This window comes from Sparus aurata, chromosome 17 (genome assembly GCF_900880675.1).
Source record: "Sparus aurata chromosome 17, fSpaAur1.1, whole genome shotgun sequence".
NCBI lineage: Eukaryota > Metazoa > Chordata > Actinopteri > Spariformes > Sparidae > Sparus > Sparus aurata.
In genome coordinates, this window is record NC_044203.1 from 4390595 (window position 1) to 4410337 (window position 19743).

The window sequence follows — 19743 nt, forward strand, 5'->3', positions numbered from 1 at the left end:
CTCGCCAGACTTAAACAAAGATTGTTGACAAGTGTCAGATTGCAAGTCCATGTCGAGTCTCAAGTCTCTGTGCGTGGGGACTAAGGTGTGACTAAAGTCCATGCCACAGACTCGAGTCCTCATCTTGGTCCTTGGTCATCTTGGCAAAAGACTGAACCCCACATTGCTCCCGGAGGCTCTTGCATTGTCTGTGAGTTTGTGTATAACTGGACATTGGCCTGTCCAGCAGGTGCCACCTTGCATGGTAGCCTCTGCCAACAATGTTGAATGTGAGAATGGGTGAATACTGACTTGTTGTCACTGAGACTATAAAGGAATTTATAGTGATCTGGGAAAACAATGCTTCTTCCTGGTCTGGTTGCACAAAGGTAGATATGCTTCTTTTGAGCCATAATTAGTCCTTCTGTGTTAAAAATCCATCTTGGTAGCAGACTGAAAGTGTGAAAGCAGTCTATAGGGAACCAATCTGTATGCAGATAGTGTCATTTTTCTCCAGCCATTACACAGTCTAATCAGTATTTACTTCAGGATGATAAGTTAAAGCAAAAGATGTCTATTGCCAGTTTAAGATGCTTAATACAATCTCTAAATATATGTATTGGTTGGTTGTTTTCAATGCAAAAACTAACAGTTACAGATGGCTTGTTAGATTCTTTTATCAGAGGGACAAAACAATGTCACTGAACATTGAAAAGGTCAAAGTGTTTCTTCCAACCACCTCATATGTCACATGGGCCTTTGTTGTTCTCTCTCTCTCTTCCTTCTGCGATGTAAGAACTCCACTCTTTCTCTTTAATAAAGACAGGGAGTGTCCTAAATATAATTTTTTATCAATATCATTTTATGAAATGTTCAGACAGGAGGTTTTCTCAGGGTTAGGGTTTCAACTGAAAAGTCCCAAAGAGTTTGGGACAAACTGACAACAGCACTTTGATTTCCATTTCAGTCCTTAGTTGAGTGAAATGACAGTAGAAGTTGTGTCTGTGTCGACATAAACCACTTTAATGTATATTTCAAATAATGTTACAGCTGGCTTTGGGATGACAATAGTATCACAAAATTACATTTCTTGGAGCATTATAGGAACATATTTGTGTCTTACATGTTTTGTACACAACAAATTATAGCTTATGATTTTGAATGTAATTTTTCTTAACCTCCCAGGCAGCCACTGATTTTCATTTACTTCCATAAACTATGAAAATATGCTTTCAGTGAATCATTTACATTATTTAAGTGTTATTCCTGCTGTTATTTTAGGCAGTACGTTGGTACTGTAAAGCAGAGGTGACACACCATCCTGCACGGATACTGTAACTGCATTGCCATGCCATAAACTGGCAGACTGGAATTAAGGTGCGCCAAGTTAGGCGTAAGCAGCTAGCTAAATTGTGCTTAAGCTACAGTATATAGCTACAGTAAATGTTAAATATAGATTTTCCAATTTTCCTACAGATAAAAGTGGACCTGGATTCTGCTGGTTTATCAGACATCAGAATGGTGGTTGTTCCTCTCTTTGGCTCTTCTTCTGGCTCGCTCCAGTTCAGCCATCATGGGCAGAGGACCCTCATACATGTTGGTCTTAATTGCTCTCAGCTTCTCCTGGTAGTCCTTTGGCAAGCCATTCTGCTCTGCTCCCATCACAATGACCTGCAATGTTTGATGAAGCTGAACATAATTACTGTCCTTAAACTAATGTCCCTGGTTTTCTTATCTCCATTAGCAGCCACAAATCCCCAAATATCCTCCCAGCTCACTGCTGATGTTCGGAAACTCAGCTGTCAAAAGTGCTGAGGTTCAAAACTGCAAGCTTGAATCTGGTGGTGACATCAGGCACAACAAAAGTATCATTATAAAAAGAAAGGCTACCGATTAAATGATTTACACATATTGTTCAGTGAGTTCCATGGCACACACACACACCGATACTGTTACGGATGGTAATTGACATTACCTCTTCCACCCAGTTTAACATTCTCTGTGTTTTACAAGGTGACTAGAGCCAGGAGGAGGATTCAACTCTGACTATCTACAATGTGTTATAAAGGTGGCCAATAGCAGCACTTTACTGTAATAAAGTAAAATAAAGTCAGATAGAAATGGTGCTGAGGTTGTCTGCTGCATTGGCAGCAGTGGTCTGTGTAAGCCTAAAAGGTGTCCACAGTACCCCTAATAAAATGGACAAAAACACACTGTAACTTCTGCCCTCTGAACTTGAACTACTGCTTGCAATGGCTCTGAATCCTGCCACTTCACAACCATGCAACTGAACGAGATGGTGAATCACTTCAATGATAAAGACTCTCTGTGCTTCGGCTCTATCTCTTTTTATTGCTGGATGTTAATTTGTTGCACATTGAAATATGAATGAAACAAAAGTCAGTGAGTATGAATAAAGATACTGGGGTCCAATAACAGTTGCTCAGTTTGTAGAGTACATGTCGTACATGCAGAGGCTAGAAGAGAAGAGAAGAGAAGAGAAGAGAAGAGATGAGACGAGACGAGAAGAGAAGAGAAGAGATAAGTCTTAAGGATTTTCTGATCTAATGTAAGCTAGGCCACTACGCGGCACTTTAAGTGTAATAGAATATTGGTCCTTTGATGTCTTAAGGCCGGGACTCTAAACAAACATGGAATTTGAAGCAGATTCTACCACGTATGGTGGAGTTATAGCAATTTCCTGCTTCATGGTGTCACATCAGCCTTCACCATCCTGCCACAACCATGCCCTTCATCGAAATCTCACGACATACATAGGGCAGCATCATCAAGGTGTTATGTGTTTTCTCACCAAGTTTGAGGCAGATTTAGGCATCTGACCAGAAGGAGCAGATCACTCCTTAGAAAATGTGATTTGTTGCTGCCAGTAGGGGGCACTATAACTGCAACTGAATATCAGCATGTAAATCTGCTCAGGCCAGGAGTCTCCTGAAATGTGAAGTGCCGTTTCGACCATGTACAGTCAAGTTAGAGCAACAACTTTTATGGCGAATGATCAATATTCACTGTCCTGCCACAGCCACAACCTTCAGCACCAGCTCAAGCTTTTAATAACTTTAATCAAAAAGTTGTTCCTCTGCCAAAATTTAAAGTCAGTTGGGTTAAAGCTGTAAGACAAGTTGGTTAAAGTACAACACATGCAAAGGGCCTGTTGGGTTTAGCTCATGGCACCAAGAGCCTTTTTTGTAGGTCTCAGTGTGATACATATGTGTACCAAATCTCATACATAGAGAGAGCCATTTTGCCTCGCCCATCCCTGGAATTTTTGAGCATGCTTAGCCCCTCAAAAATGTCCCTTGCATTCCAGAATATCTCTGCAGCGGTCACTGCTCGAGCCGTAATAATCAAAACTGCAAACAGCGATGAACAGCAAGTCCATGCTGCTGATTGAAAACTCATTGTCACAATTCAGCATCATCAAGGAGGTAAGTGTTCTCTCACCATGTTTGAGGCAGCTCAGGTAATATGGCTAGGAGGAGCACATAGCTGTTTTTAAAAAAGAAGACATTTCAGAATGACACCAGGGGGCGCTGTGACTGTAAGCAAATATTGACATATACATGTGTTCAGGCTGGGACTCTTACCAACGCATGTGCAGTAGAGTTATACAATATGGAGCCAGAACGGTGACTTTAAAATTTGGTATCCCCCAAAAAAATTGGCATTGAAAACAAAACCAGTACTGAAAAAGGAAACATTGTCATTGAAACATTTGTATTGAAATCAGTTGTATTGGCATTGAAACAAGTATTGGCACTGAAAAAAGAAACTAATTAAAATAATTCAAATCCGAAAAAATCTTATCATTTTATTTTATTGGGATTTTTTTGTATTTTTCAATGACAATCTTCAGATTTTTTCTTCATGTCACTTTTTTTTCAGTGACAGATTTTTTTACAATGTCAGTTTTTTTCAGTGTCACTGATTATCAGTTTCAACTTTCTGTCACTGTTTAGGCGTCGAGAGGGAGGGGCCTGAGGGGAGGGGCAAGTAGAGCGTGGTTTGCATATGATTTGAGAAGGTAATGGCAGCAGCCTGCGGGAAGGCAGGGCTGGACAGTCCAGCCACAATACACCATTTTAGGGCCCATGTGCCGGCCGTCTCTGGGCAACACAGAGTCCAACTACCTCGCAGACTTTTCTTCAAGCTCTCTCCTGATGTGTCCAAGTCTCTGTGTATCTGGTTCTGTCCCGGAGCTCCCTAGCTTCGGTCTCTATATGCATATGGAGTGTGGTAGTAGTACCGGGGCGCCGAGCATGGAGCATTAGCCACAGTTAGCACAACAGTACAACAGCAGGCTGTTCTCGCTTGTTGTGTTGTTCGGAGCCGGGACTGCAGCGCCGACAGCAGTGCTCTGGTCTGCTCTCCGAGCTCTGTGCCACCATACCGCTACCGGAGACCAGAGCTCCCGAGCTCCGGTCTCTATATGCGTATGGAGTGTGGTAGTAGTACGGAGCTAACGAGCATTATCCCCAGCTGTGTCGCTCCAAGCCGGGGCTGCCTCGCCGGCAGCAGCGCTCTGGTCTGCTCTCCGAGCTTTGTGCCACCATACCGCTACCAGAGACCGGAGCTCCCTATAAACTCAGTTCATGTGAATAATATCACTGTTCCTACAATGACTCCTTTGAGTCGAAGCGAATAAACTCAGCAAGTCAGTATGCAGTGAAAGTCAGCTGTGATTGTGCTACTGTGGTTCATAGTAATGTACAACAGACGGCTGTAATCAAGTAACAGACACATATTTTCATAACTGACTGACTTTTCTCCAAGCACTCTCTTTTATTGTCCGGTCTCTGTATGCATGTACAGCGGTACGGTGGCACAGAGCTCGGGGAGCAGACCGGAGCGCTGCTGTCGGTGAGGCAGCCCCGGCTCGGAACAACAGGCTGTTCTACTGTTGTGCTAACTGGGGCTAATGCTCCATGCTCGGCGCCCCGGTACTACTACCACACTCCATACGCATATAGAGACCATAGCTAGGGAGCTCCGGGACAGAACCAGATACACAGAGACTTGGGCACATCAGGAGAGAGCTTGAAGAAAAGTCTGCGAGGTAGTTGGACTCAGTGTTGCCCAGAGATGGCCGGCACACGGGCCCTAAAATGGTGTATTGTGGCTGGACCGTCCAGCCCCGCCTTCCCGCAGGCTGCTGCCATTACCTTCTCAAATCATATGCAAACCACACTCTACTTGCCCCTCCCCTCAGGCCCCTCCCTCTCGACGCCAAAACAGTGACAGAAAGTTGAAACTGAAAATCAGTGACACTGAAAAAAACTGACATTGTAAAAAAATCTGTCACTGAAAAAAAAGTGATATGAAGAAAAAATCTGAAGATTGTCATTGAAAAATACAAAAGAATTCCAATAAAATAAAATGATAAGATTTTCGGATTTGAATTATTTGAATTAGTTTCTTTTTTCAGTGCCAATACTTGTTTCAATGCCAATACAACTGTTTTCAATACAAATGTTTCAATGACAAGGTTTCCTTTTTCAGTACTGGTTTTGTTTTCAATGCCAATTTTTTTTTTGGATGCCAAATTTTAAAGTCACTGCTCTGGCTCTATATAGCAACTTCATGTTTCATTGTGAACTATCGAAATCGCTTCACCAGAACACCAACAGGTTCAGCAAAAACGTAAGCTTTTTTCCTTGCAAATGTATTAAGATTTCTCTGATATCAGTTAAAGTTGATTGGGCATGAACTTTAGGATATGTTTGTTAAAGTACAAAACCTGTAAATCACCAAAAATGAGCTCTCAATTCAAAATGGCTGACTACCTGCTGCGTTAAGGTCATAACACCAAGAGACTTTTTTGTAGATCTTGCTAAGATACACATGTGCTGTGTTCCGATATTCATACTTCCATGAGTACACTTAAACGTAGTACACTATCCCGATTACTAAGTACGCAGATTTCAGCAGGTGAGTATTGTTCCAGATCTAATACTCCGTGGTGCACTTACCGAAAATTACGATCGCAACAGTACTCAAACTAAGTATAGTAAGTACGGGAAATATGGATATCGGAACACAGCACTGGTGAAAGTAGTCCCAGGGGCTGCATTCTGCTCTTAGAATCATCTAAGAGAATAAAAACTCCTTGCATTTCCAGAGGATCCTTTTTAATGAGATGCAGAGATTTGGTCACAGAAGAAAAACATACAGAACAGTCAGCCATTCATGTCAAATTCAACATCATTGCTTATACACAAATTATATGTCTAAACCATCACAGTTACTGTATGGAGTGTAGTGGCAGCACTTTAGCACTAACTACAGTCCTCTGCAAGCCATGTGAGCTCCAGCATGTCAGGATCCAAAGATCCAAGTAAATTTGTGGCCAGCACAACAGGGGGAACAATATAGTGGACTGCAGATAGACATTATGAAAACAAAGCGTGACCACAAAGCCACACTGTCCCTCTCTCTGCATGCTGTTTTTCAGTCAGGTATGTTTGGAGCTCTCACATGTGCAAAAGAACAATCTGGTATTGTAGCTCACAACGTGTCAGATCTGTAACACATAGCATGGCAGAGGGGGTGTGTCCTGCTTTAACCTGTTGATCACAGAGTCAGGTGACCAGGGCTGTGACCGGACTGAGATCTATTCCAGATGCTTCACGGAGAGAAATGGGTCAGAGTAAATAGTTGATGACGCCCCTGACCTGATTCACAATCGTAATCTTTTGTCTTTCTAATTCAAAATAACAGCATTAAACAATAATGTTTGACAATACTCAGAGTGAGAAGGGACCATTAAACAGGTCATCTTTTGGACTGTTGAGTGGATATATGCATATTCTGGTGAACTCTCTTATACATTATGTTAACATACAATTGGAGTAAATGTAACTGCTTCATTATGTTCACGGGCAAGACTTTTTTGTTCTCTTACTAGCATTGGACACCACAGACTGGGGATAAGATCGTGCAGGTTTTGTTCCATACAACACTTTGGTTAAGGCTTTGGTTCATTTTTTCAAGTCAAGAAATCTAGTTCAGTGTTTGAAATCAGTGTTTACTACCTATTTACCCAAGACAACCATGTCCCCCTAACTCAGCCAAGAGCTTTGAGTTGCCTAAACAGGTCAGAACAGAAATTATACAACAAGTAGTTCCGACCAAGCAATCTGATTGGTCAACAAGACATTTTGACCGCGCTCAAATCAGCATGACAGCACGCCTGACTCCTTACTCAAAATATTACTCCGCCAAGTCTGTGGCAAATAGTGTATCCATCTCCATGGCAACATAGTAACTGTCAGAGCTGGAGCAAAAAAAAAAAAGAAAAGAAAAGTACGGCTTGAAATTCAAACTTTCTGCCGTAAAATATGCAGAGGAAAAGTCGGGAGAAGCAGCCGCTAGACGTTTCTCTGTCGACCCCAAGAGAGTGAGAGATTGGCGATAAAATAAAACGGAGCTGTCCGAGGAGGACAGCAACAGGGCCAGGCTGCCTGCTGGAGGGAGGAAGAAGGCGAGCGAGGAGCTGGAGATAAACATACGGGAATTAGTTATCAGCAAACGGGCACGCCACGAGAGAGTGTCCCGCAAAATGATCAGGGCGATGGAGAAACAAATGTACGCCACTGTGAGTGACAGCAGAGATGAGGAGTTTGCAGCGAGTGCTGGTTGGCTGAATCGTTTCCTCCGCCGCAACAACTTCACCTGCAGAAGCCAACTATTGCCCAGCAGGATGCCGGAGAATTCACCGAGAAGCTGGAGAAGTTTGTGACATTTTCATCCCGAATTTTTGTGAGGAAGGAATTAAACACCTGTCCCAAATTGCCACCTGGTCCTAAATAAACGCCTGGTCTGTTAAGTGATTGAAACAAATAAACGCCCCGACTATTAATTATTTTCCCTTCAGTGTGGGATTGTGACCGCGGTGAAAACATTTTATAAAAAATATAAAAGAAAAAAAAAAAACGTCTTTGTTATAACTTGTGCGATAAAAATAAGCATCTTCTGTTTATCTGTGCAGTATTGATTTAGTTCGGGAAATTCCGAGACCGCGATAAACATTAACGTCAGCTCAGAGTTCACTCATCTGGGACTAGAAAATCCCTTCTGTTGCTAGGTCGTTACTAAGGGTTGGATTTTTTGCTGGAGTGGTAAACTACGTTCCATTACACATCTAAGTCTACGTGACTGATTTTGTTTCAGTTATTAGTCAGACCCCATGTGTTTCCATGGAAACGCGACGCACACTCGCAAAAACCTTTAAAATTTGAGAGCAAATGTCCATCAACATGGATAGGCTATATTTTGATTATACATTTTATTTTTGTTGGTATTAGTTGTATAATCGCAATATTATATTATAATATTGCTTAAATGAAACATAATCAACATTATGTTTTGCAAAAAAAATTAATGTGGGAAGCATTATGTTTCTCTTAAATCGAACTGAAAACAGGTGATTAAATATTGATATCAAAAACCCACTATCAGTTACAGTGATAGTGGGTGGCCTTTACCTTCTGATGTCCTTGCTGCAGAATGTGTTCAGTGAGTTCTATAATACTTTTTCTCTAACATCACTCCATCAGTAACTGAACTGGACAACACAATTTGGACGTTGCTTCTTGCTATGCTTTCAGGGACTGACCGACCGCAGTGGAGCTGCCCTCATACAGCTGCAATACAATTTTTGTACTCTGGGGATGATAGAGAAATATCCTGTAATGCTGTTTAGATGTTGTCTTCTTTCAGAAATGGGGTGTAAATGGTGAAATCAGTGTAAACAGTGTGTTCAAACAGCTGCTAAACGTTTGCAGGTAAGACTTTAGACACAGAAGCAGCCAGGCTGCCACAAACTGACACTTTTTACAAGGAGACAAACAACCTCCGCTGAGACCTGGTGACACGAAAAGCCGAGCTGCTGTTTTTAACTGTCTCAACAACATCAAATGTTGGATAGCTTTTATTTTTATTTATTAATTAATTTTTTATTTTTTTTTAATGAACTCAATAACTCAATAACAGAAACCCTTCTTTTCCTCCCCACACCAAATTATCAGTGTCACTGAAAGTACTCTTGGTCTGTCCACAAACATAAAGCCTAATGCAAGGAGTAAAGGTGTCATAATTGATTCAGATCATTCATTAAAACCACATTTAAAAAAAGCTGTCCACTCCTGCATTATGCATTTAAGAACCATCTCCAAAATCAAAGCAATGCTGTCACAGTCCGACCTGGAAGAACTTATTCATGCACTGATCTTTTCCCCACTGGACTATTGCAACTCCCTCCTATCCAGCATCAACCAACAGTCTCTGTCCTGCCTCAAACTCGTTCAGAATGGACAGCTCAGCTATTACTGGTTCTAACAGATCACATCACATCACTCCTATCCTGGCTTCTCCTCACTGGCTCCCTGTCCATTTTAGAACTGAGTCTCAGATTTGATTGATTCCTTCTGATTTACATAGTAAAAATTATATTCCCATATGAGCCTATTCGCAGCCTTAGCTCCTCAGGTGGGGTCCTCCTGGTCATTCCAAAGTCGACACTCTAAACTAAAGATAACCGCTTCTGCCCTCAGGGCCCCTCATCTCTGGAACGACTTACCTGAGGAGATAAGACTTGCAGAATCAGTAACTTCTTTTAATTCACTTTATAAAACCCACATTTATATACTTTAACCTTTAACTTTAACCCTTTTTTTGCAAAATCCCCTTTTTAAACTGAATTTTCATCGTTCCATCTTTCATTCCTTTTAGTGCCCTTTGACTGTTTGTTTTTCTTTGTGACCGTCCTTTAATGCTTTTATTTGTTGTCCTCAATGTACTTATTGTCCTTTATTCCTTTTACTGCTCATCATTTTTGTATCCGTTTCTTAGTTCCTATATTTGCATTTTTTTGTTATTATTTATTATTTTTTTCCAATCTCTCACTTCCTTTTCAGTGATTTTGCTTCTTTTTTCCCTTTACTTCTCATGACTCATATTTACATTTTCTGTCTTAAACTCACCTTAGACTGGACCTTGTATCAGGCTGGACTGATGAGTGTTTATTCTTTTTGTCTTCCTGAGTTTCTTGCTTTTGCTTGATTGTCAAAGAACTGTGTAAACTCTTTTTTTTAAAGGTGTTCTGTAAATAAAAGTCTATTATAATTATTATGATTAAATAACTTCATGTTTGATTTAATGCTGAATTTAAGGGAAGGCACCAATGATTTGATATTTGTCAACTGTTTCACAAAGTCTGTTAAGTTTCTCCTCATGAAACAACTCTTAAAATCACTACATTTGTTAAGGGAGTCTGGTTATGTTGTGGTGACTAGCTGAATGGTTGGATCAGTTGAAGCAAACCGTGTGATCACAGACAGATGCTGCCAACAGTGACAGGTTAAGATAGCCCTAACATGATATTTACACATGGAGAGCAGACAGGTGATCTATTCTGAGGGGCTCAAAACTTTTTTTTTACTACCTTGAGGAGCCGACTGTATAATACTACACAGTGACAGAAGACAGCGGTACCAAGCTTGTCATATACTTCGACAAAAGAGCTTAACATTTGTTTCTGAGCACTAAGAGTATTTGTCTTGCACACATGAGTGCACACAATCAAGGCAAACTCACAACCAGTGAATTGTCAGTCTGTGTTACATTTAACTGTAAGGCTTTCATTAACCATATTCCCTTTTCAATCATTTAGTGCTCACACACATAACTGAAAACAGAAAAAACACATACTCACTCGTAGAACACTGCTCATTGTGTAACAGAAAGACAGCTAGCTGAACCACCATTGAGTGCTAAAGAAAGGCACTCTCCACTAACGTCACAATAAGCCATATCGACTGCTCAAAAATGAATTGTTTTCAAAATCAATCTGAAAGGAGTCCGGATCTCAAATGCGTCTTGTGCATTCACAGCTGTTCTTAGAGCTGCGCACACCAGGTCTGAACAGGCTTTCTTTGTACTTTTATTTCAAGCTATTTTTCGTGTCACTCCTGTTTGAAATCCTCTACCAGCAGTCAACTAATGCAGTCTATGCAAAAAATCTGTATGGAAATGACAGAAGAATGTAATAAACCTAGATAAAACAAATGCAAAATATGTGTTTTGCAGCAAGTACTCATCTCATGAAGAGTTCGATGTTGAGTCTGTGTTGAATTTGTTTCATTTAACTTTATAATTGTTCTGAAGAAGGTGTTTACCTGCACTGTGCAGAGAGATTGCCCTGTCTCTTATGAATAATGTCTGTATATTACTATAATGTTCGTATATTGTTTTCATAATCATGTTGTTGATGGCTGCCTGGATTATGTTAACACACAAACTTTCTTTGAGTTAATAAAGTGCACCATGCTGGAGACACAGGGTTGATGGCCAGGGCTTGCATCCAGACCAGTCTGTGGTAACATTTAGGCAAAAAAGCACCTTGGTTAAGATCAGGAGAAGATCACTCGGTTAAATTTCAATTAAAAGATCTCTTGTGCCTCATTCACTCCTAGTTTGTTCTGTATAAAAAGCGGACCATGAACTTTCCCAAACCTTTATCCAGTGGAGCTTCAACATGACCCTGAAACAGCAGAGTATTGCTGTGGTTACTGTGAGTGGGTGGTGATTTCAAGATTTCCTATTTTGTTAAGACAAAATAGGAAATCCTGTGAACCCTTCACTGATGCATTCACTGTCCTCATTCATGGGAAAAGCCTGCAGTAAGGGATGGGCCTTAATAATGTTGCCCCCAAACGCTTTCATTCTGTCATTCTTAAAAAACTGGCCTTTATTCTGATTCCCTCACTGCTTGTTATTCTGGTGAAGGTGTCATCATCAGGATTATTATTGTCTGAAGACAATCTGGAGGATTCATGCTCGTGATGAGTAACTCAAATGATTTATAGGTACTCACCAAGTGATCCTGAAGGGACAAGCACATTTCTTTCATGACAGTAAACCTGAATTATTGCGTCAGTGTAACTTACTGTGGCTATAATCTAGTGGCTGTTTTGTGGCTGTAAAGGTCGATGGGATGTTGAAGTTGATGAATCAAAAATTACTTAGTGCCATTCCAAATACATTTAGGCATATGCATTACAGCTGAGGGTTGTTTTGGTGTGTCGGGTTCAGCCCTCACTACCAGGGTTCGTAAATGGTATAATCGGGTGTGTTGGTACAAATGTATTGTATATAGACATCATTTCAAGGAGGATGGCCTGATTCAGGGCTGTTCTGTTAGACTGCAGTGTTTTAGTTATCTATTAAATTGGCAGGAGAGTCTATGTTTAACAAATTCCATTAAAAAACCCAAACAACATTAAATGTATCTCACTAACTCAAATCAAATCAAATCAAATCCATTTTATTTAATAAGCCCAAAATTACAATCACTTTGCCTTGGTGGGCTTTAAACCTGTACAGTGAACGACATCCTTTGTGCTGAGACCATCAAACCAAGTGAGGAAAAACCTGCCATGTTGAAAGAAAAAACAACAACTTTTAAGTCGGAAAAAAAGATGGAAGAAACCTCAGGAAGAGCCACAGAGGAGGGATCCCTCTCCCCGGACAATAGATAGATGTTGCGTGTACAGAACAGAACAACAGAATCACAGTTTACAAGTTGCATTGACAGAATATCTGATACAAATTATAATATATGTAAAGTGTGTGGATCCAGGAGACGACTGAGTAGGGTGGGTGTTCCGATGTGTCCAAAGTTTGATGTACAGTATGTTTTTCCTCCTGGACCATTCAAAACACATGGCTGAGGCACACGCTGGGACATATGTTCCATCATTACTATGATCACGCAACGTGGATTATTTTAGATCAACCCCACTCACACTGTCCTGCTGCCAGAAACACTTACCAGTACAGCAAATGTGGATTAATCGGCAGCATAAAATAGTTCTGGGGAAAACAGATTTACTCAAGAATTGTACTGTACTGTACTGTACTGTACTGAACTGTACTGAACTGTACTGTCAGTGTTGGGAAAGTTCACTTTCTACATGAACTAGTTCAAAGTTCAGTTCACAAATGTTAAAATTAACTAGTTCAGTTCATAGTTCATAATTCAAAATTTTGAACTAAGTTCATAGTTCCAAAAATGAACTAGTTCATAGTTCTTTTTTTTTTTCAATATGTTGCTGCGAGCTATTATTTTTCTAAATTATTGCCAAAGCCCATATAGAACCACAGACAGCAATTGTTCTATCAGATTTAACACTGAAACTGCAGCTCTCCCACAATGTACTGCAAAACCAGGTGGTGGTCTAGCTGCGGCTGGGAGATGAAGACAGCGGAGCCACTACTGTACACCGTTAATGTGATTTGGGTTGTAGAGGATCTCTTTTGGCTCGCTGTTGCCGTGTCTTTTGATTTTTCATTCACTCGCACAGACCTTGCCGGGTGCTTTAGTTCAATGTGCAGTTTCAGGTTCGCTGCTGACATTGTTGATGTACAGAGTTGCTTCTTGAAACCCGGCAGGCAAAGTTTACACAAAAAGGTCCGATTTTTCCCACCTGGATCCTCACTGACCTTTTCATTAAATAGTTTTAAGTAATCATACATATCATCATCAATCCTAGATGGCGTATTAATGGTGGAGGCACAGTCTGAGGAGTGCTGCTAGCCTGCTGCCTTCATTTGTTTTTGCCTCCATGCTTCACATTAGAGCCCTGCGCGGGACTGTTTTCTTCATCCCGCTCCTGTCCGCTCCCGCTGAATTTCTGACCATTACCACCACCAGCTCCCACAATGTGTATGTCCACTCCCGCCCGCACCTGCAAAACTCTGGGAATTTATGCCAGCACGATAATAGAGATGCATTGATTTTGTGTCTTCTCCTGTCCCGCAGCAGAAAACACTAGTGTTGTGTCGTTCGCGAACATGTCGTTCAAACGAACAAATCTTTTGAGTAAACGAAGCGAACAAAATCACTTCAAGAACTGATTCGATCCTTTCTCAGTTCCGTTCACGAACGTGATTCACGTTCACGCTGATTCACGTTCACGCTGATTCACGTTCGCGCTGTCACTTGAATCAGCGTGAACGTGAATCAGCGCGAACGTGAATCAGCGTGAACGTGAATCACGTTCGTGAACGTGAGTGACAGCGCAAATGTGATTCACGTCCTCAACAGGTCTTTCGCGAACGAGGGACGCCAGGACGTGAATCACGTTCGCGCTGTCACTCACTCATGATTCGCATCGCTGAGGACAGGATTCTCGTTCACGTACTGTGCTGAAAGTGGCGCTGTGTCAGTCAGTCACCCACACAGGGCAGAGGAGTTGATTCACGTTCAGTAACCGTACTGCTAAAACTAGCGCTGTGTTGCTAACATCCGTGTAGCATCATGTTAAGTGATTTTACTGTGCACAGAGGACACTTTCACTGTGTAATAATTTTAGTGCATGTATACCACTCAAAGCAGCGCTGCGTCTCCCGCGAATAATTGTGTAATATAGTTCGTGAACGCACCGTCCCTTATTTTTCTACCTTTATATAATCACGCAGTGATTGAGGTTAAGGTCTCTTTTCTAAGACAGACCTGAATAAGAAACAATAATGAGAACACAATCAGCAGCTAGACAACGGTAGAGACGTTGTTTTAGCTTTTTTTCTACTTCATTTGTTGACTCCGTCATCCTGTCGCTCCCGCAGTGTTTGTTTTAGCCGCCCGTTCCCGCCCGCAGCAAAGTTCAAACCGCCCGCTCCCGCGAGATTTGGGTTCCCAATGCAGCCCTCTACTTCACATGTTGATGACGCATGCGGTGGTGCGACTCTGTGGTGGCTGGTATTGCATTTTTGGTGTGCAGCTCTTTCTGTCTGAACTAGTTAAGGTTCGTTTTGACCAAAAGTAAAGCGAGTTGCGTGCACAATACTCTCGTCCAACGTCCTTTTAATGCACAAAAGATTGGGTGTTTTTTCGCTACCTGTTCATGGTGTGTTTTAGCCGGTTTTCGCCTGGAAGGCGCGGTGAAAATCTGGCACTGTCTTAAACGAATTTAAACTGTCATAGCGCGCCGTTCACAATAACGTTCATTAGGCAGAAATATGTACGTTCAGTTCACGTTCGCCCAAAATATGAACGAGTTCATGAACGATCGTTCATTGAACGCGTTCAGGCAGAACACTGTGTACTGTACTATACTGTACTCTACTGAACTGTACTGTACTGAACTGTACTGTACTATACTGTACTGTACTATACTGTACTGTACTGAACTGTACTGTACTGAACTGTACTGTACTGTGCTGTACGCTACATTCTGAGGTTGTTATTGTGAATATTTCCTTCACAGTTAGTGACCTTCCTCTATGCTGTGTCTGCCAGCTGAGTGCAGCTGCCTTTGATATGACTGACGTTTACACACCGGTAGCGCCACATTATGTAATAACGCCGCATTATGTAATAATGTAATACATTTTCACTTCATTATGTAATAACGCCGCATTTCGTAATAATCTGCCACATTTTGTAATAAAATTCTTGAACGCAATATGTAATAAACTTTGCCGCATTATGTAATAAGTTATTACATATTGGGTCAGTTATTACAACATGCAGGTGTTGCACTTTTTTTTTTACCAAGAAAATGTAATAAGTTGGTGCATTATGTAATAAAACACCAAATTGGGTGTCTTAATTACAAAAAAACATTATACCATCAGAAGGACATTGACTTTAAGCATACCAGCATGAATCATAAATATGAATTAATTTTAAAAACTAGTAGGATTCCCCGTTTTCATGTTTTGCAGTACTGGCACAGACTAGTTGTTCTGTCCGTTCAGGACGAATTAATTCTTGTTCGTCTGGTAATGCCTCGCTGCATGTTTAGTATGCAGCTGTTTTTATCGGAAATAGTTAAGTTTCGTTTTGATCGAAAGTAAAGAGAGTTGCGTGCATAAGGTTCTCGTTTACAACTCACAACACAAGCGCCACCCGCTTATTGCATCTCGCGCAAGCGCAGAACGTACACGCTACTGTGGAGTAGGCAGCACGTCGAAGCGGTGTGTTCAATGCAACTTTTCTGCCGAACAGGTCAGACAAGAGGCAACGGAGTGGTCGGAGAGTGGTCGGATAAGGCAGTTGGACGTCTGGGCGGTGTGTGGGGGCCTTAAGTAAACATGGACATCCAGAGATAGGTTAAATAGATGACTTATCAGAATGCTTGTCAAAATGGTAGTGGTTGGCACACTGTACCGGTCAATGTTATTCTCCATGAAAGTTGCTAATTAAAGGGATATTCTGGTGTAAGTTTAATCCATGGTCTAAATCACTGCAGTAAATGGGTCCAAATATAAACTGCCACCAAAAAGCCACAAATAATGCTCAGAACAGCACCAAGATTCAGCAACAGTACAAATAGGGTCTCAGCACATAGTCCGAGGCATCTAACCTCCGCTAATTTAGCTGGATTTCTATTGGGAAGCTGACTAAATTTACCACTCTTCTGCAGCAGCTTCCTGTTGACGGGAAGTCCCGACGACTCGATTACCGAGTGCAGTAGAGTTCCGCGGCTCATGGATGAAAATGTATGATTATGACTCAATGGAAAAGCAATCAAAGTTCATATGTGTCTTACCTGCCAGTTTATAACAGTTATTATCGAGAGCGGACAGGGAAAAGAACGGAATTGAGCATTTCTAAACGCACTCGGTAATCGTCTCGTCGGGACTTCCCCGACCCGGAAGCTGATGGAGGACAGTTGCACTATGTTTTTAGCATCCCAATAGCTTCCCTAGCTAAGCTAGCGGAGGTTAGATGCCCCAGACTATGTGCTGAGACCCTATTTGTACTGTTGCTGAAGTTTGGTGCTGTTCTGAGCATTATTTGTGGCTTTTTGGTGGCGGTTTATATTTGGATCCATTTACTGCAATGTATTGTTGTCTTGCGGTCGTTTCTGAGGTTGATAAAACTCCTGCTAACTTGATTTCTCGAGAGAGTGTGACACAGTTTCACAGTGATTTAGACCATGGATTAAATTTACACCGGAATATCCCTTTAAGACATCTTCCTCATAACCACAAGGCCACCAGCTCTACAGAATTCCCATCATGCTCATACTTAACTGAAATGTTCTACACAAAGTTTTTAACTGGTTATGAAACAGTCTCTGTTTAATTCTGATGCCTCTTAGTGATCTACAGAAGCAAACAAGACCAGCAGCGAGAAGACTGTGTATTCTGCATAATTATTGAACTAATGCCTGTCCACAGGACTGATTCTGACTCATGCAGGATGGATGAGTGGATCAAATTTGGATTATTTTATCATTGGAGTGCTCATAATGAATTGAGGAGTCTCACAGTCATAAGAAAGAAGCTGTTCTGTAGACTGGTGGTACGGCACAAAAACGATGTTTCACTATCCTCATTTACAGTTTTTAATCTAAGTAATTAAGATACATAACCTCATCACTGGGAATGGTGAAAACAGCTCAGTTAAAAAAAGGAAATAGTAAAAAATGCGTTGGCTCTTTCTTTCACTTATACGCAGAACAGATGTACATGCTAGCTCACACGTGGACAACATACAGCCCAGGCCATCACGGAGCACCTCTCCAAAAAATCAAGTAGAGGCAGCACATTAATAAATCCTGCAGCAAACAACTACAGTGAGTCTATATTGCTTTTCAGTTTGATTCCCAATGTGTGGCCCTTTCCTTACATTTGTAAGTCAGTATGGCCCTCTGGAAAAAAGTGTTTCCCACTCCTGTGTTAGTCCGATCCAGATGTTTTGTCAGGTGGTGGTAGTTCTCACACAGCGTTTGTCCACAGGGGCCACCAGAATCAACACAAAGTCAAAGTTCCTTGTAGCTGCTCTATCTGCACTATATACAACCTGTTTCTACCTCACTAGATTTCAGAGGCAAATGTCATACATTTTGCTCAACTGCGTTTATTTGACATAATAACCTTATTTGACAGATATAGTTACAAGTTACTACAGATTCAGATCTAACATAACATCTGCAACCGGCCTCAATCACAAGGCCTGTGGCCCCCACTGACACCGAACCCCCCCCATCCCCCCCTCACTGACATTAACGTAAGTTTTAGTCACCAGACACTTTTATTTTGCACATCGCAATGTCCATCTCTATTGGGATCTTGCACAATCCAGGTCAAAAGTGTGGCACTACTGTATTAACCATATACACCTTTAAAATCTCCATATGTGTTATTGTCAATCTAATTTTTCTATTTTTCATTTCTATTTCTATTTTCAATATATCTTGTAATTATTGTTAGAATTGTTTGTTGTTTTGCACCTGCAGACCACAGCCAATTCTTTGTTGGTGATAACTTCCTTGGCAATAAAAGTTATTCTGATTCTGATAACAATACATACAATAAGCTTATAAAATAAAACAAGTGTTTGTGAGCCTTTACAGAAAAAACAAGTGCGTAATTGGTTTTGAGTTTCAGATTTCTATGAGTTGTTTGGAGTCTCAACAAAAGACATCTCCCCTATCAACTTTCTTTTTTCTTTTAATAACTGTTTAGGGCCCAAAGGGGCAAATTATTTGATATCGAAGAAAAATTTGAGTTTGAAAGAGAGACTGGCATTACAGATATTAAAAGAGTAGCCACTGTTTGTGGCTTCTGCAGCAAGGACAAGCAAGGATGCATTGAAAGCAGTCTTACCTGGAGGTACTGTGGCGATGGAGGGGCGTACACACAGCTGTTCATTATGTAGGTACGACAGTTGAGCTCCTGGCCTTTTGTCTTCACTGAAAGCTCCACAGGACTATACGCACCTAACGTCACATTCTCTTGACTGAGTGTGTGCACAGATGCATGCACATAGAAACATACACATGGTAGGTGTCAGTTTCACAGGAAAACATTCAGGGAAATCTCTGAGATACTTTTAAAGACAGTGATAATGGGAACTTTACCTATCTAGAGATTCCAGATCAGACATGTTCATCCTCCACACCACTCCCCACACCTCGTCCCCTGGGCTGTGCTCTATGGTAGCAACACCTCCATGCCATCGGTCACTGGCCAGGCCTTTATGGTTCCCAAACACCAATTTATAGTCCTGAAAGAGAGTAAAGGTAAGAGTCAATACATGTGTAGTTAATGATTATATGGCAATACTGATGCACTAAGTGTGATATCAGACTATACCTTGAGTCTGGCAACACAGTATACTGTCGCAGATGGGTTCTTGAGCTGGAGTCGCTCCTTCAGTAGGTTGCTGCCATATGCAAAGTACAGGAAAGTGTGGTTATTCTCCATGCTGTCACCAGGTTCTGTCAGGAAGAGGATGAGAACAAGACAGGCTGAGGTGTGGAGGATTATAAGCCTTCAGAAGCAGGCAACAACCACAGAGGTGGAGACGTGGAGAGTGTTTAGGGCTGAGTTGAGAGAGCATGAGTTGCAGAGTGACAGAAATGAAGTACTGGCCTTCCAGCACTCACACACCATTCTTATGCTAATCCCCTGCACTGCCACTGGGCCCTATTCACACTCACAATACATGGTTTGTCTCATGTGTTGAGCCAACTGCACTGAGCCATACACGTAGATACGTACACACACACACATACACACTCATGGACTTTATTAATTTACTGGAAATTCCCCCCACCCAAACCCTGACCAGAACAACCACTAACCCTAACCAAACCTAACCCTTATCTTAACCTTAGGCCACCAGATCCAACTCAGAGTTCAGATCATAGCTCAGTTGGTAGAACCTGCACTCAACTCTTTGTCCTTAGCAGTGGCCTGGGTTCTATTCCAACACACAGCCCTTTCCTGCAG

At 41.5% G+C, this 19743-nt stretch overlaps 1 protein-coding gene across 1 annotated transcript; it reads right to left on the reverse strand.

The window, feature by feature from the left end:
- Positions 1-999: 999 nt before the first annotated feature.
- Positions 1000-19327, reverse strand: ggctb (gamma-glutamylcyclotransferase b). The gene is made up of 4 exons (XM_030394130.1): positions 19105-19327; positions 18870-19015; positions 18616-18748; positions 1000-1650 (listed from the first exon to the last, which is right to left on the reverse strand). The coding sequence occupies exons 1-4, from the start codon at positions 19213-19215 to the stop codon at positions 1486-1488; spliced, it is 555 nt and encodes a 184-aa protein (XP_030249990.1). The 5' UTR covers positions 19216-19327; the 3' UTR covers positions 1000-1485.
- Positions 19328-19743: the final 416 nt, after the last annotated feature.